We start from the raw sequence: 23,717 nt of genomic DNA, 5'->3' as shown, positions 1-23,717 counted from the left end.
CAGCATTCAAGTTAACTTTGGTGAATTATATGCAAGCTGATTATAATACACGAATATCTTCATATTAAGATGGCAGTTTACTTGAACATGCATGATGAAAACAACAAAAACAAGATTAATGTTTTTTTTTAAATGACAAGTCTCCAAGAAGCAATTAAATTATATACAAAAGCTAAATAAATTTACCCAAATATAGATTTCACGGGAAAACACACCGCAAAGAAAGAAACAAAATACATGTGTTCAATCAGCTGAAATGGTATGTGTACCATCAGATCCACTGCAAAAAAACTAAAAAATATTTACTAAACTTGAAGACTTATAAATTTCTGGTTTAATACATTTGCTGATGAACAAATTTGGTAACATCAAATCAATGTAACAGACACAGGATAGATTATAGTACAAATGAACAATTGTGTGTTGAAGTCTTGTATCAAAACATGACCCTGGACAATGTTAGGACCCTACCACATAGAGACTGCTGGATTCTTTATGGCAGAATCAAATTATACAATTTGAGGATACATGAAATAAATCCACAATGATATACGATTTAGGCCTATGATTATACATTCACATGCAATTATATAATTTCTTACAATTAATCCTAATTATGCATGAGTTGTAGAGTTCATGATTTGCATGCAAGGATTCCTATTTCATACTTTTATACACTTTGACAGAAGATTCCAATCCAAGTAATCATAAAAAAAACCTGCAGAGACACTTTCAATCCTAATTTTGCTCAGCTGTAAATTAGGTTCTCTGCTCAATGATGACCAGAAAGAAAGCCCACTTCAACTTATAAACACATTATTAATTGTGCTAACCACAGGTACTTTTAACTCCTGTATTCAAACTAAGCTCTATTTGAGAAAACACTTCAAATTTTAGTTTAAATGACAAAAATCAATTAATGCTGGATCCCAGCTTCAGAATGACAACTTAAAGACTGGTCACCAAAAAAAAAAAAAAAAAAAAATCCAATTCATGCTTCATGCTCCAAACCAGTTTAGTACATATGTAATAGGTGACCAGCAAACTCCAAATTCAACCTAATCATAAGACAAAGTACTAATATTAGTGAAAAGTTCCAAATCTTCGAAAATGCATTCTGATGGCAATTGTGTGCGTAATGTTTTATGCAAGTGTCTTACTGTTATAGCCAAACAAAACAGTTACACTCATGTTTTCTAATGTTCATTGTAATATTTGAATTTAAAATGACTGAAGCAGATATGAACATTTTCTCACACCAAAATCATGAAGGCAATGATGAAGTGATGTGTATTTGTGATATATGCTTTTCACTTCATTCATTTAACTAATTAACAGACTGATCAAACAAAACTGCTGATGACTGACGTATGGGCAACAAAGGAACAAGTGTAACTAATGTTCTTCTCTCTGTATGCATGTGCTGTATACATCATGTTTCCAAGTTATGTTGATCTAGAAAAACAACAGATTTTCTGAGGGTGACTGATTACATGTGTCTTACAGTACCAATGTACTACCACATTCCTTTCAATTTGTGTGGTATAAATAGTATATTCTAAACAAGGCATGCAATCACATTAGGAGTAAATTTTACAGCAAATGTTTAATAAAAATCTTGCCTCTAAGAATGCAATTTCAACATGCTTGTGATAAAAAACGAATGTCAATGGAAAAAAAACCCAAACAAATCCAAATTTAGCCTGGCAGGTTAAAAACAAAAACTTACAGTGCTGTGATTGGATTTGTTTTTCCGGCCAAATAATGGCGTGCTATTAGGTGTTGGTAGATCTCGATATTCTGTTGCTCCCTGTGATGAAAAAGACAATATTTGCATGCAAACAAAATTAAAACACATAACAAAACTGAAAACAACCAAAGAAATTAACTTAATAAGTAAAAAAAATAATTTGCCAATGGAATGAAAACACAGTACATAAACTTGAAACAAATGGATGCAATAATAATACAAACACAAACAAAGAAATAAGACAAGATACTGGGATTTGAAATAATTTACTATTAGAAAATCATGCAGATTGTGAGATGAATTTAGTTTAATCGAAACATTAAAATTGATGCAAAGTTTCAATTTCATACTTAAAAATGCACTCAAAGATATTTTATTCTCTACATTGTGCATGATATCGATACTTAAGGTTATAAAGCAGACTCACACACCCTGATTATCTAGATGTAGTGGGTTTTAAGGTGTATATGTTTGGGTAGTATGTACCACAGACAAGTCACAGTGACCATAGGTCATTGTAAAGTGTGTTATTAAGAATTACAGATTATCATGCATGACACATATGGAGCACTAGTATTAACAATCAATGTGAGAAGAGATCGTTGAAGACATGCTACATAATCCTTACGTAAGCCCTGTTTAAGGCTATTCACCTCAATTAGGAGAAGACTAAATGTCAAAATCTTGGAGGGTTAATATCTGGTTATAACAACAATGATGCATGGTTATATGTCAAGAGGACTTCACCACCCCATTACAAATTGTTATAATATATAATAATGTTAAAGATTAGCATTCATGAACCACAGAGAACAAAAGAATGTTTTACATACAGGTATGCTTATGCTTGTGCTATTTTATGATGCAAAAATGAAAGTGTTAAATGTATTAAAGACGGAAAGCAATGGTGGGATTCTCTGGGCAATAATACATGTGCCAAATGATAAACAAAACAGTGATGCTACTACTGCTAATAGGTATATATTCTTGTCAAAAAGTGTCTACACTGACATAAATGTACTTGTCACAAAATAATCTGAACACAACAAGAAGGATTGGGGTGAAATAAGATTAAAAGTAGTAAAGTCATATCTAAGACTTGCAAGAATAGACAAGGTCGTATAGGTCCACAACATTCCCGGTACGTACATTTTTAAGAAGACAATGTTAATACATAATATGAGACAATATAGATCTGGCCTGTCAGATTAGAGTATACATGAAAAAAATATACAGCTAAGGGAACATCACCATCTCAAGGTATACATACATGTTTGGTTTTCAGGTGGAGAAGGGTGACACAAGTGTAATATTTGGAATGATAAGGTACTTACAGCATAGGAGGGTAAGTACTACACAGAGAGACAAATGAAAGCTCCTTCAATTACTTCTGTGTTTTCAAACTGAGACAGAGAGAGATGATCGAGGTTAGTGTAGGTTAGTCAAGCATCACAACCAGGGATGAGGAGTAGTACAGTACATATCTCAAGCAGGTGTTCACAGCCTTTCTGTGAGAGACTTACACTAAAAGAATTGGATTTATGAACAGCAGAAGTTCGCTTGGCTTTGCGTGAAGACTGAGGAGTGATGACAGGGTAAGTTGTCACACTCCTAAAATCCTGTAAACTATCCTACAAAACAAATAATTGCCTTGATGATTAGATGATTACAGCCATACATAAATACATGCATGACACGAACATCTGACAATAAGCACTTTCCACGATCAATGTCTGCTTGTTACGATGCACAGGAAAACCACTCGGGAGTACACTGATAACAATCCATATTATAACGTGCAGCAAAGATGATATTGGCTGTAATGTAGGTCAAAGAAACTTAGAGAGAAGATGCTAAGAGTCAAAAAGAACAGGAAATGTATGTAGGTTAGGAATTCAATACAGTACTGTCAGTGTAAATCCGTTTGTATCAGTCTGGCATGAGAAAGATGCAATCAGCAGCCAAAGGCTTCAGAACAGGAGGAAGTTTTACATGTACGATATACAGTACATCATTCTCATCATGCACACTTGGGGATAATACACACGGATTCCTGGACTAACATGTACAATGTATAATTGTCATGTCATCAATGTCACTTGTGGGTTGTAATAGCCTAGGCATGCAGTCAGATGCACCAGGATTTATCCGTGCTTGGGTAGTCTAAACGACATGAGGTGTGAGCTGTTAACATCAACAACCTCCAACTAAGACAAACGAAAGGCATCTTTATTTTTACCAATCTGGCACCAACCCAAAGATACAAGAAACACACCATTACCCAAGACAGAAGTAGGGAAGGCTGTCAAGCCATGTCATTCATATTTCTGTGCAAATCCAACTCAGCCCATCTGTAGTCTAGAAGCAATTGCAATGCACAGTCAAGCATTTCTTAACAGTAACACATGTTCATGTCTGTCTTTCACAAATCTCTCAGTGGTGCCAGAATGAAATACTTTTGACACCAGGCCACGAGACAAACGTAAGAGAGGACATCAGAACATTCCAGAAAAAAAAGAAACAGCAATCTAAATCCCGATATGAGAGTTAACTATGTAACAAAAGCTTACAAAATGATACTGACACTATGCCTCCAAACACTGACCGCTTCTGTGGACTTCTCCACATTGGAAGGAACAAGGCAAAAGTATCAAAAGGAACTATTATAAAATCACAACACCAATGACAACGCCTTTGTCAATTAAAGTACTGCCAAATTATAGCGCACAATACATGTGCATGCTGCCATCTTTGTCAGCAGCCCTTGTCTACCAAAAAAAAAATAACACAAGGTCAGTGTTGAATTCTATTTTAAGATGTGATACTTCTCTTTGGTACTGCACCACACATATATTATCTACAGACATGTACTGAACATGTACATAGTACACATGGCCATATGTATGTATGTTACCTTGTCTGCTACATAAAAATTAGGCATAAGTGATCCACTCATCTCCTAACTGATGATTTATATATTTGTTTTAGCCACACTCAAAGGCATTTCACTTACATGACGGCGTGCAAATTTAAAGCTTGAGGAAACTGAGCAGGCCCCACAAATGCTCTGCTCCTTGCCAGGCACATGCCAAATTTCCTGGCATAACCAATCTAATGACTAATGAACTCTTCTTAATACTGTAATAGCTCTATGATACCTATGTATGTCAGTTCTGATCTGTTCACCTTGTTATATTTGTACATGCCTTAATCAGAATACCCAAGAAGAAACTTCTCAGAGCCTGCAGAAAATCTGCATCTCCACTAATACCAGATAAATTTGTTATCATGTATAGCTCCAGTCAACTCAGCATGACTGGGACCTGAAGAAGTGAAATCAGTGGTCATGGGCTTGTGGGTGCCACTGTACCACTCTGCCGTTAAAGGCTGTGTAATTCTGAAATGCTAGATTACTGAAACTAAAAATATTCACAATAATGTTGAGTACATCTGTGATTTGAGCCAAAACAAGCAAATGCTTGACAGATAGAATGAAGTAGCAGTACTTAAACTGCCTAAACAGAGTTATGTCCCCATTAACTGTACCTGTTGGTCCTGGTCTACGGTAAGCTGTTGTGGGGTTGTCTGTAGCTGCGACTGGGACTGTTGCTTATCCTTCATCTTGCGCTCAGCTTTATCAGTTTTGGAGTCTCGGTCTTTATCCTTTGGCATAGTGTCTTTAGATGGTACCGGAGGTGCCTGAAATTCAAAACCCTTATGTTGATACAACTATTAACAGGTGCAATGTACAGACTACTTGATCAAGGAACACTTTTCAAAGCATCTAAAATTTTCACGAGAAGCAGAAAATACATGCATACAAGCACACAGGATTGATTGCCAATCCTAACTGTGCAGTATAAATGTTATATAACACATTCTTTAGTCTATTTATATTTCCAAGTCACACTATCAAAGTTTTCATTTCAACACTACTTCAAGCATTTCAGTGTAAACAGCAGTGTTCGTGCAGAAAACATAATTCTAGCAAATATGGACACCCGTCAGGCTGGTCTTGTGTGTCTGTTCCATCCTGTTGACGTCAGGATGACAGCATCATGTACAAGACAGAGAGGGAAGTGAGGGGTAAATGTTAAGGGTCAACACCACAGGAGCACCTCCTTATCAGGTGAGTAAATACACTGAACAGTTATTTATACACAAAATTGTAAATTTTACCCAGAAACTTTTGTTAATACATGTAAATGGAATCTACTCAAATTCATTCACACAATGAAAATGCCCTCAAACAGAGATATATAATAAATACAAGGTTTTTCCATTTTAAAGTATTCATTGGTGCATATGAACCACAAATACATGTACATGAACCACAAATACATGTACATGAACCACAAATACATGTACATGTATCTCAATATACTCACTGATCACTATCTTAAACAAATAACAGGTTTCCACATGACACACACACAAATCACAGATAGCACCAGTTGATAATAATGAAACAGTAAAGGTACACAGGTTCATGTACGCCATACCATGTGTTCACCCTACCTGACTGGCACTGGTGCCTGTGACCAGGGTTCCAGAGCTGGAGGTGGACTGGCTACTGGTACTGTGGGAGTCATAGCCCTTGACAGATGACTGGGTCATGTAGTAGGAGCGCTGGGAGTGGTTAGGTGTTGGGGTGGTGGGCACAGTGCTGACTGGGAGAGGTAAAGATGGGTATCTCATCTGGGAGATCTTCTGGCAGGCTGAAAACAAGGCCAGAACAACATCAGTATACACCATATATAATACTCCCTCCAATAGTCGTACGCCACGAAAAAAAGATGGATTTTGTAGAATACTCAAAGTTCACTTGGAAAAGTATATGTAGTATATTTTAATTATCAGTAACACCAGAAAAAAGCTTAGTGAAGCCCACCACAGTACACACTTATGCCACAAATCTCACATAAACAAAGAATTATGATTTTTCCATAAATAAAGTATTAATTTCTAATATTACTAATCTCACCAAGATAACTTGACCCAGTGACAAAAACTGCCTAATTATGTGTTACAACACTCTGAATGCAGATTACATTTTTTCCAGAGCTGTCGGTACATCCTGCGTCTCTGTTGGCTAATCCTACTCTGTGAGAATGACACTAAGATGGATCTGCCTGGTCCATTCACCTCAGCACTGGACAGGTAAGTAAGCCCAACACTAACAACTGGTCAAAAACAGCGCAGGACTGTCTCACGTCATAAAGGCAAATATAGATGGCTTGACACTGCAGCACTGGTGTCAAGATACTATTCAGACAATGACATATACACAAACACCACTTTCACCACATGACTCTCACATGGTTGGCATGGATGGCACACACTTTTACAAGGTAAGATATATCTCATGTTGTTACACTGTGGACAGCTTACTCCAATTAACCTGTACAACAGATAGGTTTGTTTTGCACAATCTATACATACATGAAAACATAGACTGCCACAGCGTTCGGCCTACTTTACATCAGTCTATATACTAGTCCTGAAAGTAGGCCACTCAGGTTATAAATTATCACATTAGAGGCCAAGTTAATAATACTTTACACATGCAAGCCTAAGAGTAAAGACCAAGAAAAGTTATCTGCTCCTTAATCAGAGGGTAAAGCATGTGGAATCTTCAACAGCAGGCTGAATGTTCACAAGGTATTACATGGAAGTGCTCTTAACCCCAGATCTCAGATCAGGCGTGAGGATATTACCACACACTGCAAGTAATCAATTCAACAAAGCATCAGGCACAAAATAATCACGAGAGATTCACTGATCCTGCAGGATATTAACTACATTAAATACTAACCATCTACATTCAGAGTAAGAGGCTTTATGCAAAACTGTTTCAGAGTGAGTGAATTACATTTTACATCATGCAGGTAGTATACAATGAGCGGAAAAAAATCACTGTGAATATTTCGTGTTAGATCACACTCCTTCTGGAGGGCCAAAATAGATCTCGGTACTCTCCATTTTGTAAAACATATCCCAGATGGAGACATGTATGAGCCTGCGCTCCACTAATATAAAGTTTATAAACGGCCTCTCCCAGTCCACAACTTCTCACAACAGTATCATGTCCACACCATCTTTGAGTCAACATCCAATTATTCATGTAACCAGGAAGTTTTCTTTCACAACAAATTTCTCAGCTGAAGCAGCTCTGTCTGTGTAAAGATCATAGGCCTATACCCACTCAGCCGTGACAATAAGCCAGGAGACTTATCCAATCCTGACACTGATCAAGTAATGCTTCCTTGTAAGATGTGTATTTCAGGCCTTAGCTGAGGAACTGCAAGCATCAGTTATCCCCATCTCAGCAAAAAAAGTTTCTTATGCTTAAGTCCTGGGGATATGAGTCTATATATGGCCCACAGTTGAGTTCAGTGATATCTAGCACATGTCAGAGACAGTCAATGGGCAGAGTCACTCACATATGCAAGTAATACAAGAGAATGTAGGACTGTCTGACTGAGTCAAGCCCAGCCACTATTACTGTCCACACAATTACACCCCTGTGCCATTCTAGTCCTCATAACACATACATCTGACACTGACAAGGATATAAATACTGATAACAAATCTGACCTGCACAGCAGTTAATTAGCACAGAATGGCCAGATTAACAAATGAACTGTTTAAAACCCAGGAAATAAATTTTGATGCTTTAAAATTTGACAGTTATTTAACTGAGTAGATCATGGCTATATATACAAAGACAAAAGAGACTGGAGAGTAAAATATTTGTGACACATGTACATGTGAAAAGAAATCATCTAAAAAATCCAGACTGATGACTTGTTTTCCTGACAGTGTTTTTCCAGTTCCCTTTCCGCAACGATGTACAAGATGTACATGTTTCATAAAAAAGGCGATACATATCAACATCTCTCAACATATATGTGTATGTATTACCTTTTAGTATTAGCTACAGTGGTTACACTTGGCTGACTACTAATGGATGACACAGGAATTAACCACTATATCTGTAGATCCCAAGCTTTCACAATCCTCCAATACATGAATATCCCTAACTTGCACACTGCAGTCCTACCTACACTTGTGTGAAACAAAGTAAAGAATGCAACCTATTAACCAATTGTAATGCTTACTTTGTGATGCAGGTTAATATGTAAAATATAGTATGTAGATATATCCCAACATCACACGATAAAATACTGAGAGACTGTTTAACAAACTGTTTAAAACTGTTTAATTAAACAAACTCTTTAATTAATGAAGTATGCACAAGTTTTGCCACATTCAAGCAGAGAAACACAGAGGCTTCAAATAAAAAAAAAAATGACATCTAGGAAATAGACAGCTGTCCTTGACAAGAACTTGTGATATACATTCAGAAACATGTGACATGAATTTACACTGTCCTAATGGCAGATGCTAAAGTCGTTAGTGAGACCAGAGGGAGAGGGGAACTGTCACTCACCATCCTGGAAGACCCTCTCCACATTGAGGCCATAGGTAGCACAGGTCTCGTAGTATGAGCAGCGTTTCAGGTCTGAGGCTAACTTCCTGGCGCGAGTGTCATCTATGAGCCGTGGGTTACTCTCGCTTATTGCATCTAGACAGAAGAGATTCTGCTAAGTCACCTCATACATTTAATATAGATGTAGGGACTTACATGTACATGAACAAATAACCTTAGGCTATAGAGGCCTCCACATATGTATACATAGGTACATGTACATACAGTAATCAGGAACAGGAGTAATTTGATGTGCTGAGTATCACAGAAATTCCATGCCTTGAGAACAGCAACTTTATGTACGTAACAATAAAACTGTATTGAAACATCAACCAAGGACATAAATCACACAGATACATGTTAGTAATACATGTACATTTATGTGTATTTGCAGGTCTAGATGTAAAATCTACCGTATATACTGCAGCCAGCAACATTGCATACATATAGCTTTTTGCCACCTTTTCACATATGCATTTGTTGTTTAAGATCTTGAACAAGTTATAAATGACTGCTGAATGGGGATATCAATACTTTTTTGAATAGCCCAATCACACAAAACCATTTACACTGCTCTGAAATCGGAAACCGTAACATGTTGTTTATGTGGTTCGGAAGTACCTGAACTGAAAAAGGATAGTTTTCGTTATAAGTTAAAGGGACAGTTAAGCAATTGTACCTCCGCATGATGTATTATCTGTTTAAACATCCATTGGAAGTGTGTACAGGAGTTCTGTGGTTTAAAATATATGTCACTTTGGAGTAATACTGTCAACGTGACAAAACCACGCAAATATCTAACATGGGATAGCTATTACAGTCACACTTACAAGCGTCAGCTGACGCAAACCACGACAGAAAACCACAAAAGGAATATACATGTAGCTGTTACAAATCAAACAAACGTAAATACACACCAGCATTACTGCTGCGATGTAAAATCAGAGCCATTCATATGCATGTACACTGTAAATGGCCATTATTGGCCAGATCACAAAACCTTAGCCTACCTTGTGTCCCGACCAGTATCAGGGGAATCTCTGCTGTATTTCTGTAGTGTGCCATTTTGGCATAGTAGCTGTACACAGCTTGGAAGCTGATCTCATTCTCCAAGCTGAATACAAATATCACAGCATCCACCCACTGGGTAAACTGAGGACAAAAAGAAATTCTCTGTGACTGCTACTATCCCATGCCCAGCACCATAAGGACAAGTACTGGCTGGGAAACATTATCTGCTCGCATCAACATGAAACTATATATACTGCACCCAACATCTAATTGTCATAACAATTCTACTTATATCTAACAATCAGATAGCAGACGTGTATGATTACGCACATAAGTTTTACTGTTACATTACCCTTACAACAACTTATATTGAAGACTGTCTAATTTTATCACAAGTATTCCAAATAAGTTCCTACAATTTCTAAAGCTGGTCACATTACAGCTTTTTCGAACTTTAGGATCAACTCAACACTATAATGGTATTGGCACGATCCTAATATTTTATAATGAATGTCAAAAATTTGAAATCTGTAAATACAGAAAATTTTATTAGATTAGCAAATACAGATTTTTGACAAATCTGGTATAGCCTATTTAAGTACTGTATTTCTCATTACAGATTAAATTACTTTGCTTTATGAGCATAACTGGTGCGAATGAAGACAAACATGATGTGAAATGATCTAAAAATCCAATAAAACATGTAAGCAGACCACAGACCTAGACAACACTGCGACCTTAACATACACTGCAAGTCAAGATCAGCAATCACAAGTACATGTGACCTTGTGAAATGCAAAACCAGTGTTATCCAAATTCCTCAACATTTTCGCAAACGAAAGAGCAATTTCAGCACTATTTATGTACATTTTTAATTTGATTTTGACCAACTACATTGATCGAATTGTCCATTTTCAAGGTTTCCCAAAAAATGTAATTTTCTCATTCAACACAGAGTAATGCCTTCAGAATAAACATCTTGCCAACAAGTGAAAAGGTTGAAGAATTACAATAACTCCTAAAAACAACACTTTTCAATCAAATGCTATGTATTTACTACAGTGTCACTCAGAAAATCGAGAAGTGGAGGGACTTAAATAAAACAATTTCATGCATTAAAACAATGCTGACAAACTCATTTCTCAATGCCACTGCTCATAAAATGCATGCATATGATAATGTAAATGAGATTACACAACAAATATACAAGTATGGAGTTGCTTTAAATGATTTACCTACATGTGCATGGTGACAATGCACAACATCAACATAACACTTTGAATTCTGCTTTCACATCAAAGAACAAGAATTTAAACGAAAATAAACAGAAATATCAATGGCCAACATAGAAAAGGGAGACCATGTGTATATTTAGGCAAATTCAGTTATAGTTCAGGTACATGTAACATAGTATTTCAGCTATACCACTGACAACTAATAACCCTGGTAACATAGCAGTCACCCAAGTCTTCTAATTTTTGCAACAGATATTAGTAGTGCTGAAAGCAGAACATTACATTTCATAGTAAAGGCATAAGTATGTTGTACATTAGAAGGTCTAACCATGTGAGAAAAAAGAAACTAAATTTTCCTGCTACCGTTACATCTATACTGGGTTAAAAGAGTAGACCAGGTGTCCCAAAAATTAAAACAGAAATAACCTCACCTAACCTCATGAATCACAAGTGGCAAACCTCTTAATAAAAACTATTAAGAACCCATTAGAATATTTGGCTAGAACATTTGAACATGAGCTTTCTATTAATTAAGGGAGGTTACAAGTGGTGAAGTGAATTGCAAGAAATATGAGAAGTTAGGCCAATTTTTTTTTTATAGTGATAAGTGAATTTTTTTTTTTGGCTATAAAATTGACATTCAATACTCATCAGATATTATACCACTTTCACCACCAGCGCTAAAAGAAAGATTATTGTTATCATTGCGCATAATGTGATACAGCTCTAGATAAAATGGCTGAGTAGACAAATCTACATAATCTAATCGTTCAGTAAGTGACATGTTTAATGTTACATAAAGAATATAAAACAGAAACCACCAAAGACTTAGAACGAATATGAATACATTATAGTGGCTTTGGCCTTCTTGAGGCCAGTTTACTTTATTTTATATAGTATTAAAGAAGTAAGAAGCCGTTTATACACAAAAACATATAATTATGTTAACTCATGCAGTTCTGTTAGATTTCATGCAAAGGCAGGTCACCTACTACTGGAACAACGGAGCACAAACGACACCAAGAAGATAAGTAAGTAGGGGTTAATTTACCGGTATGTCCCCTACCTGCATCTCAGGGGCCCCACCTTCGTCCCGAATCAAGAGGAGATAACTTTGGCCATCAATCATTACCTCCTTCTTGAAACGGCCACCTGAAAGGATCAACCAGGAAATTTACCTATTGTACAATGATGAAGCATTTATAGTCAATATTATAACATTATTTATATATCTGACAAGTGTTTTATGCCATTCTCAAGAATATTTCACTTTTGAGACAGCAGTCTGCGTTATGGTGGCATGAAACTGGGCAGAGCCCTGAGGAAACCCACAAACATCTGCAGGTTGCCGCCAGACGTTCCCAAGTACGTCCTGAGAGGAAGCCAACATGATCTGCAGGTGAACTCGAAGTTAAGTAAATTAAATACACTGATATAATTATCTACCAGTACATCATAATAAGGCTTAATGTAATTCTGTGTGCCTGACATCTATGTTATTCAAAAAATGACAAGTAGAATTTAAAACAATAAATGCTACACTTGTAAGTTATTGCAATATCAAGATTTGTACCAGTACTTCATAATTAAACCAAAATCAAAACAGAATTCACTCATAATACTAAAGATCACTAAATTCAATTGCAGAATGTTACATGCATGGTAGTTCACTTTGCCAAATTAGCGAATAAGTACACATGCACTCAGCAAGTGTGCATCTGATCTATCTTTTGCACTGGCAAGCAGAATACCTTTTCCTCTTGCCTGAATATTAAAATTCTCATAAACTAGTACACTGTACATGTATTTCTGGAAGGAGGATACAGTCCACTAAGAGATCTTTTATTTTCTCTTACCAATATAATCAGTTACATGAGGCTCTCAAACATCTAGAGTAACTGCTTGTACAGGAGAATGACAGCTCAGCAGGCATCAGTGCATGTCAATACCACGTGTGTGTGCGTGTGTGTGTGCAGTTAGCCTGCATATCAGGTCACCACTTTCCCTCACCTTAATAAGGCTCACCCAACAGACAGGCGCAACAATTAGGCAAGCCCAAGCGACCTGGATTCCTGTTACATACCTAGGCATCAAGTCTCCCATCACAGTTTGTTAACAAGATAGAAGTCTTTAAAGTAGCAAAAGAGGGTAACATGAAAAAAAAAAAACTCTCCCTGCCATCTTTTTACTAGTACAAAATGAATCACACATTGAAGTTGTAACGGCAGGAACATACATGTTTAATGTAATAATAAACATGTCATGCTGAAACAAGACATTTTTTTGACCTGCCATCTTAGTTCTCATAAATATCTGTACTACCAATAGGCATCCAGCTTCTCATGTGAATATGAGGCATCGCCACACACAACCAAGACTACTACATGCATTACTCAAAATTCAGTGACTGCTAATGGATCTCTGAGACTGAAGTACTACAGTATCTTCGTATCTTCATTCTTGGCTGGCACATAGCCATAGATACATACACATGTATAATGGAGAGCACAGCAAAACACCTTGTGGGAGTGCCCTAGTTGCATTATGGTAATCAACTATCAATAACTCCTGATTGGTGGAGAATGGTATCAGTATGATATTCAGCTCATCTACATAACACCAGCACATGCAACCTCTCAATACATTATACAACAAGGTAGGGATTATTGGTAAATCTGCTCTGACTGATGCCATGCTCTTGTGATGTTGGTATGAATAAGCTGGCCTACATAACAAACCTTCAGGTGACTCCTCTTGCATATATGAGCCAGTCAGGTACCGATGGACCAGGGCTGACTTTCCACTTTGAACACTCCCCAAAATACCCTGTAACAAAACAATTCACAGTCAGAAACATCACCCTGCGCATACATGTTACCTAAGAAAAATTCCACTACTGCAAGAACTTGCCAAGATTTCAAGAGTACGATACATGTAATACATGTAATCACTTCTGAGTTTGGATAAGCTGGACTTAAGAGCATACATATAGCTCTTGGAAACATACCACTTTTACATGCATTCACTTTCATCTAAATGTGCTTTTATCCTTTAGATAGACATCACATTAATAAACAGCTGACTTTAATTTGGGCTATTAGTCATAGGCACTATCAGCTCACCAATTTCAAATCTGGGACACCCCTGCTTAATGTCCATTCTTGGCTGTTCACAAAGGAATCTGAAACACAGCAGCCATCCATAACCATTCAATAACATGTTACAAACAGGCTTGTTCCTGAGTACATACCTTCAATAATTTAACAATCCTTTTCAATCAACAATAAAATGTACAAAATTTATCTTACAGTACTGGTAACTAATTGTAATAGTGCATCGATTGGTTTCAATATTATTTATACATTTCTTTGATTCATGTTTCACGCTGTAATCAAGAATATTTCACTTATTTTACGACAACCAGCATTCTAGTGGAAGGAAACCGGGCAGAGCCCAGGGAAAACCCATGACCATCCGCAGGTTGCTGACAGAGCTGTTTCAATATTAAAAGCAAATCTGGAGCAATGACAGAACAGATTTCCTTAAAGTAAAAAGGAAAGAAAAAAATCACAGTACATAACACCCATACTAGTCATAATAAAATAACAGCAATGTACACCTAGTAATTTCTTTCTTTATCAGGAATGAGTGCAGAATATAACAGAAGCCACAGATAGAGAAAAGGATGTGACACAAATGAGGAAAAAGTTGGAGGGTCAAAGCATTTCAGTGGTGATAATATGGAAATATATAATGTATGTATATACAGAGGGGCTAGTTGGGGTATACAGTGAACATGTACATCTGGATGTATGTTAATATAATGCACAGGAGTCTCAGGTTTTGTTACAGATTTGCAGTTTCTTTCTTAATAAATTTAACTTAAGTTCAGCAGTTAAAAAGTTTTGGAAACTTGTAAATATTTCCCTGGTGAATCAGCAACACCTTAAATCCGCACAATAAAGAGCCAGCTGTGAGAGCATATGTTGGCTTAATGATCAGGTCAACTGGCTTGCACTGGAGTGTGAACTGAGGCAAGGAAGCTGCTGTGTTACATGTATGAATAGGGAAATACTGTTCACACAGCCAGTCACCAGAATATATAGCACTACAGATTTATACCCAGTATATACATGTCCATGTACACACTGTACGGTGTGAACTTGTATGGCATATTTCAAATAATAAAAGCAAAAATTCTTTGTCCCTACTCTCGATTCCTTCATAGTACATATGTACATGCATTACGATGTTGGCATGTGAAAGAATGACCATGTAACAACATTACATCAAATTTACCTTGCTGTTCCTCACAAGAAAATCTGTCTGAATACAGACAAAATAATATAATGTTGTAGTTAGTTTTGTAATACATGTATATTACTGATTTACATACCACAGCACTACATTCTACAAGTTAACATAAAAAGTACACACATGAACATGTACTTGTAATATATAACTTGCAATAAAAAGCATAAATAAAAGTCCTTTTCCGAGGCTCCAGAAAATCTATTACATTTACATGACTTTATACAACCAGCAATATACATGTATGTAATTCCAACCCATGAACAGTGCATTTCAATGCATGTTCTCAAAATATCATATATGCATATGTATGCACATGTACTTCTATTCCTACATGTACATGTACTTATATGTACAAGTACATGTACACTGAAAGACTGAACCAGACTTACATACTGCTATCAATCGTAACATGCATTTGCAAATGTGTACATGTACAAACATACCACGTGTATACCAGTCATGAGAGTAAATGTCAAACCTGCCAGGTACATGTCAACATGGATCTGCCTCTCAAGATGCATACAAATTCTCCCCTAAACATGGCTATATCCAAACCTGACACACCCTGTTCATGCTATTACAAAACAATAGGGCTAAACTAGGACAATTTACTTAACATATACTGTTGTCATGGTGACAGGTACCGGTACTTACGTGATGCAGCTAATGGCTTTCGCTTTCTTGCCAAATCACCGTCTGTCTTAGAACGACGGTATTTGACAGAAAATCTCCGCACGGTCGCCAGCATGTCGGGCAGGTTTGTAAAACCTGGCATGGCCACTGTCCTGTAGACAATGGGAGCCTTCTGATACTTTGGGCAGTAATTAAACCCATATATGTGTCTTATTAAGTCAAATCACAATCCACATAGGTAAGGTATACATGTACAAACTGTCAGTGTCCTGAAGGAATTTGTCATTTATAGATAGCAGGTACATATATGCATAGACAACTCCTTACTGTTTATCATCTGCCATGACTTTGTCAATATTACCACGAGCAGAGTTAAGAGCTTTCCAGATTTTCTCCCACAGCACGGCCCAAGGTAATCCAATCAGAACTGATACAATCAGGAAACATCTCCTTCGCCGTGAGAAGTAAATTTAATTCTAGCAGAATGCACAGGTGATACAAGGAGTGATTATGTCAGATCTCTTGAGACTGATAAAATATCCAGTGATTTTACATGTATAATGCTTAATAACATGCCACTCAATAGTAATAAGGCATTTCCTTATTCTGATTACATCAGTCTACGATGCCTGCAGTAGAACATCCACTCCATGGTAAAAACACTGGTGCCAAAGTTAAGGAAATAGTCAATTCGACATAAACCTATATTTAGAGGTACATATGCGTGCAAATGTACATATACTGACTAAACATCTCCTCTGGAAAAGAAAAGCGTAACATTAATCACAGTAAATAAGCTGTTTCTTACACAACTCACTTGCCCCACTCCTTCACTGCCACGATGACCAATAAACCACTTTCCCAACACTTTGTAAATCACTATTTCACATTTTTTCTCTTGCAAATGATGCCGTCTTAGGGCGCTATAAGCTATAGGCAACATCATTCGTGAAATATATAAGTTTTGTGAAAAGCGACTCCATGATGATGTCTAACCCTTGTACAAGTATCCATATATGCACATGTACTGTATACCTACACACCCAGTACTATTCCTAACATGGAAGTGTCCCTGATGATAGCTCTCTGTCTCTGTCTACAACAACAGGCTCACATCTAACCTCTATCATAAACAACACCAACTCTTCATACTGGTTCATCCAGTTGTAAGCAGTCTACATAGGTGCATGTAATCATTTATAAACAACAGATTTTATACCCAGTTACCCCACAGAAAGATGGGTCAGTCAGAACCGCAACAGAGGATGTGATTGTAATCAGCTTGCTTTACTTACTAACTACATGCACTTGTTGATATACATGGAGACCTCAGTTAAATGTTGACAGAACAGTATTGTCTGAGGACAGATCCGGAAAGGTATTGCTCCATGGCAGTGGTGTATTCTTGTGCCACTGACATTCTTGCATAAATGTACATGAGCACAACAAGAGCTAATCTGAACAGTGTCAGCTGAACACAGCACATCTGACAGGACATGACTGTAGATGTCAGTAGCCAGGACAGCTATCTAAACATACTGTAACCTTCCAGGGTGAGGACCAATAACCAGAATTTCCTCCAGTTGAAAACAACTCAAACACTGTGTTAAGAGAACATTTTCTTTGCACTTAATACACACAACCTTACTATCTCCTTTTTTTCTTTAACTCTTTCTGTCAACCCATCTCATTTTCCAAGTACATTTAACAACAATTTAGCAAGTACACAACCTTTCTTTCTACAACTCAGTCAACAGGATTTCTCCATACATGCAGCTTCCATGGTCTATGAATTTTATGTTTTCCTTTCTGTAATACCACTTCTCTGATTTGTTGATTCTGATATTTTTTGTTTGAAAAACGAGGCTACAAGTCTGAACGTACAGAGTTGGTTAGCCGAAGATTTTGACTTGGACAACACAATTTTGAGTCTGGCTTTCGTCTTGATGCAATGTGTAGTCTTTGCCAGTCTTGGTCTAAACTCTATATATATACATGTACATACACTGGTTAAGCGAAAGATACAGTGTATGAAAACACAATGTCAGTACTGAACTTATAGGACTCATGGGTCTTCTTTATAATACTACAATGCACATTTGTACATACATATACAGTTGTACATGAATCTGTCTTCCACCCTGGCCATTGGTCTCAATTAGATCACGCCTTAAAATACATACATGTAGTAACAGTAAATAATATACAAGTATGGACAAGTACATGTACAAGCACTCTTCACTGACAACTACAACATTTGGAACTTTAACAAGGAGACGTGCATTTGTACAGTGTACATGTACCAGTATGTACCTGTATATACATGTACCTAGGATATGGAGACTGTTTCTTTTTTTGCTAAGTCACCAAACTTTCCCAATACTACAGATAAAATGTAAATGAGCCAAAGAACACACCCTTACAGTGTGAACTATTTACAAAGCCTGAATCATGTTGGCACAGCTATACCACTGTATATTCCCACTTGCACATCTAATGTTGCATTCCCCTAACACACCGCTAAATGTTTTGCTCTAAGCTCTACTCTGCCTTCAACTTGCGGTGCATCTCTTATCTGCACCCATTATAATAATTCCAGTCTTAGTGCTTTAACTTCAGTGTTGGGTTAACATTCAGCATTCCACCAGCTATGCTCATACTTCACAGTCCCACACTGTAATTGTGAGAGTGTCTGGAAAACAGTTTGGCGTACAGGTGAACCTGAGCAAGAACTTAAAATCACAAGTCTGTTTCCAAGGTTACCACATCCATGTCATCAGGGAAAAGTTTTTGTAAATGAATATGGCTAATGTAGTTGAAACATAGGGTAAGAAGTGGATAAAAACATCCAGCTGTAATAACATGACAAATATAAAACATTATAAGCCTGCTGGGTGGGGCAGATACCCACTCACTACATGGATTTCTGTATAACGTAACATGGTGTTAGAACCTCTTCGAAGTCATGTCTATGCTCTACCCCATCACAGAAAGAGCAAACAAGCACTGCAATATGCAGGTACATGTACCCACTACACCACTGTACTGTGCATAGTGACATGTGATGGTAATACCTACATGTATCTGTATTTTACACATACACTGTAAATGTATGCAGACCATTCAGCCAGCAAAATGGCAAAATAAACAATCGTATTTCATTTCGGAACATCTTATATTATAACATACATGTATTTAATGTACATATCCAAAACATGTTTTCCGGAGTTTCATTCTCTGTGCAATTCTACTATTCCTTATAACAAGAAAAATCCTATGATACAATAGGCCCTTTTGGTTTTAGCCTTGACACTAGCGCCGTGATGGCCTTATATGGCAAAGCATTGTTTAATATGTTATTCTTTTATGGTAAAGCTTATGAACAATGGTTATTATTGCTCTACAACATATTAACAATCACTGATCCAACATCATTTCTTTATATGCCATTTAGTTAAAAAAAAAACAAAAAAACGTGTCTACTAGAAGAAACCCCAATATTGGCCGAGGAGCATGGAATACTTTTGAGCAAGGGATGGAAAAGCTTTGTCACTGCTTCATATCAAATCCATGGAATAAAACTGGTCCACAAGCGAATTATATCTTATAATGCCACAAATTTCTAAATCATATTTTTCTTTCCTTTTAATGAACAGGGAACTTCTGTATAATTTTGTTAATCTTATTTTGTGTTGCTCAGGGCACCAATGATTGAAAATCAGAAATCTATCACAGAAAACAGGCACTGATTTTTACTTCAAAGGCTAAAGTTATGGACAATCAATATCAACAATACTGAAGGACACTGTAGATGTACATGAGTAATGCCCCAGTACCTTGGGGCATTCACCAGTTGTAGTATTGATTTTCCAGGCCTCTCCAATAGCCTCTGATAACAATCTGTATTTTCAAAGAGAAGCCAGGCTTGTCAAACTGTGATTTGATGATGAGGGACCTTGGTCTGGCACCTCAAAGTCTGGCTAGCACCCCTCTTGCTCAGGGCCTCCTCATCAGCTGTCCAGACGACCTGCAATGGCCAGCCCTACACAGCTCACATCTAATCCAGATCAATAATCAAGAGGACTCACCCACTACACTGAACTGATAAAATGAACACATATCGAACCCCAAATTCAATTTCTGTCTTCAATCATTTAGCCATACAGAGACAAGCTAGAAAAATAGTCACATGTCTTCAGGTACATTCAACATGTAACAAAACTCTTCAATAAGACATATTGTTCATTGTAATTCAAAGTATGCATACCTGCAGGTCCACTTAAAAGTAACCAGGTAAAACTTTTTTCTGCAGTTCAGTACACCTGAGACTACAATGTACATACATGTACACCAATGCCTGTATGGTAATTGGGCTCCCACAAGTTACATGAATATTCAGAAACATGTCTGAAATAAGCAACATTTTAATATGCATTATGCACATTTATATGCAACATGGACATGATGCATAGTGTACAGTTACAGTGTTAAAACATATTATGATCACTATACATGTACTAAAAACAACAACAACAACTTAGATGCCTGCCTAGTTTCAGAGTGCACCATTTCAATCCTAGGATGTGTTTGTGTTTAACTTGAAAATGCCATCTTTCAACGCATCACCAGCATTGAGTCAGTACAGATCCCGTTTTGGAGAAGCGCACATGCATATGTGTGTACACAGTTGCTAGGGATTAATTTCAAAACAACCCAACAACCGTAATTTTAAAGACTGCTACAGTAACAAGAGTACACAAGAATGTATGGAAGTGTCAAGGCCTGTGAAGTATTTGAACTACAATGTATGACTGATGTCTAAGGGCAGATCAAGGGCTTTGGGCATGCAGGTACTTGGTGGAATGGTTTGTACATTCACTAAGAGAGGCAAAAAGCAATTCCAACCCTATAAACCTCAAGCACATACATGTACCTGTACACATGTTATAATTCGCATTTATCTAAATGGTTTCAATGTTCAAACTCCAATTTAGGATGTTCACTGGTAGGTAAAGCATACATGTACATGTATGTAACACACGTACATATAGTGCTGGTCGGATTCACAGCGTACATACATGTAGATGTATTGTATCCCAAATTATGATAAGAACTGGTGTCACACTTGATTAATATAGTCATTTGAGATTATCATATTACACAGCTATGTTCAGGGCAAACAAACATTTTGACTGATTTTCCACAGTTCGCCAGTATAATGGCACCTCTCAGCCATAGGCACCAGGAAAGTACGTTCACATGTACGTTTTAGATTAACAAAGAAAACAGTTTATCTTACCTCAAGCTAACAAGGGAAACCTCTGACAAGATAGTTATAACACCAATTAGCTAATACTATCTTCTTTTACTTCCATTTCATGTTTTAATAGACCAAGAAATAGGTGAACATGTACATGTTTCCTTTTCAAAGAACATACAAAAATTAGTTTAGTTTAAGACATAACTACTACAATCCTTAGAAATCTGCTCTCTAGCCAGCCATGCAGGAAGTAAGCATAGCCAAAATGTAAAATGAGTAAATATCCCAATCTAAATGTATATTATACTTACATGTTTAATGCAAAGAATGTTTCTTTTATTTCAGGAAGTTTGTTCCCGTTCAAAAAGTGCTCTTTACCTCTACTATTCAATTTTTATCAGCTAAAACTCTCAGATGCACGATGAAGGCAGTTAATATCATGTTTTAGTTTTGTTTAAATCCTGGATATGAATATATCTTTCATTCTCTTAAACCCTCAGAGGAATAAGGTGTCAGCACATAGAGGCCAGGTGTCACTTCATCACTGTCATATCCTGCTCAAACACTACACATCACAACTCCATGAACCCACCATACCACTTCTGAACGCACAAAACATTATTTTCAGTCTACAAATGCCATCCTACAACGTATGCACATAGCCCAAGCCTAATACAAACTTTAAAGCTCACCTTTTTCAACAGTGCAACAATAGGTACATTGTTATCATAGCTTCATCACAAACCATTATTCATCACACACATGTATATATTAATAACACTGCCGTGTCTACTCAAAATTGAGTACAGCTTATGCATGTTTATATGAACATAAGTCAACAGTCCAATCTCTCAGGCAGTACATATAGATGCACAAATAATGTACATTGTACATGGATTACCTACATAAGCTGAAAATGTATGGACTACATAATTGCTTGTATCGGAAATTACACAGTACTACATTGCACAGTAATGATATCCAGCATCTCCTCCTAATTTACCCTACCTCATATTTGCAACACTGCCTTTAGATGGTATAGATGGTAAAAGGATACTACTTCATGATAAGAATAGATCTGCCTAACTTCAAAGACATCAAGAGTGCCACCAAGGACAGGTAAATCCCTTCATCTTCTGAAACACACAGAGGCCACAGTCAGCGAAGTCAGCATCTCTTACAGCGTCATCCCTATGACAAACTGTAGCTGCAGCAAGCTCAATCACAGGCAGGCCTTAGGGCAGTTTGCACAACCTGCATGCACACACCTGTACTGGGCAGCAGCCTGCAAAAGGGCAGCAGTGGCCATCCGCTGCACTGAGACTCTGAATGCTTTGGTGAACTGTCCCTGAGGCACACTTGTCCAGAGACTGACCCAAACTTTACCACTGGCTCAGCAATCGAGGGCTCGCAACAAATAATGACTCAAGTGCTCTGCGCGTCTCTGCTACGAGCAACCACTGCACGCACAGCATACACAGCAGTTCACACCCCACTGACCCCTGATGTCAATAATCTGATACCTTGGAAGCATTGATCATGTCCTGCATTAACAGAACATTTCCATGTACATTTACATGTACCCATACATCAATCCTGTCCTACTGACCATTACCTGACTGGTCAGGCTCACCTCATACAGATCACAGATACAGTCATCTACTGTAAACCAAACAATGCTCCACCTTATCTAACAACTTAACTTAGACTTACAGTTCCCTCCATACACACAAAAATAACTGCAGCACGTGATATATGCAGTTGTGAGGAGCCAATGGCAGCTGGGCATTCCTGCATTTTCTTCACATACAAGTTCTACACAACACAGAGCAAAAACAGTTTTCAACAGCCAGCCTTGGAACACAATTGCCAAACAGTTTGACAGAGAAAAGCTAAAGATCACAACATTCTTTAACTTCCTGAAGGAGTCTGGAGGGGAAGAGGAGAGAGAGTGATATGCTGACGATGTAATGAGGTGATGCTTATGGCTGTACTCTGCCTGCTCTTGTAAGGAGTTAAGCA

General features: G+C 37.3%; 1 protein-coding gene across 6 annotated transcripts in view; it reads right to left on the bottom strand.

Moving 5' to 3' along the window:
• The window catches only part of LOC135482394 (arf-GAP with GTPase, ANK repeat and PH domain-containing protein 1-like), a 59,464-nt gene that overhangs the window by 16,808 nt on the left and 18,939 nt on the right, over window positions 1-23,717 (bottom strand). For 2 of the 6 annotated variants that reach the window (XM_064762353.1, XM_064762354.1), the window contains exons 2-10: window positions 14,611-14,669; window positions 14,227-14,314; window positions 12,540-12,640; window positions 10,253-10,394; window positions 9,204-9,338; window positions 6,269-6,468; window positions 5,297-5,449; window positions 3,274-3,381; window positions 1,730-1,810 (exon numbers count right to left, since the gene is read on the bottom strand). In XM_064762353.1, the coding sequence (XP_064618423.1) occupies window positions 1,730-1,810; window positions 3,274-3,381; window positions 5,297-5,449; window positions 6,269-6,468; window positions 9,204-9,338; window positions 10,253-10,394; window positions 12,540-12,640; window positions 14,227-14,314; window positions 14,611-14,669 (1,067 nt within the window). The remainder of the gene's footprint in view (window positions 1-1,729; window positions 1,811-3,273; window positions 3,382-5,296; window positions 5,450-6,268; window positions 6,469-9,203; window positions 9,339-10,252; window positions 10,395-12,539; window positions 12,641-14,226; window positions 14,315-14,610; window positions 14,670-23,717) is intronic. The other 4 variants (XM_064762355.1, XM_064762357.1, XM_064762352.1 and 1 more) reach the window with 3 other exon arrangements.

Source organism: Liolophura sinensis, chromosome 1 (assembly GCF_032854445.1).
Source record: "Liolophura sinensis isolate JHLJ2023 chromosome 1, CUHK_Ljap_v2, whole genome shotgun sequence".
NCBI lineage: Eukaryota > Metazoa > Mollusca > Polyplacophora > Chitonida > Chitonidae > Liolophura > Liolophura sinensis.
This window is presented reverse-complemented; position numbering and strand designations above follow the sequence as displayed.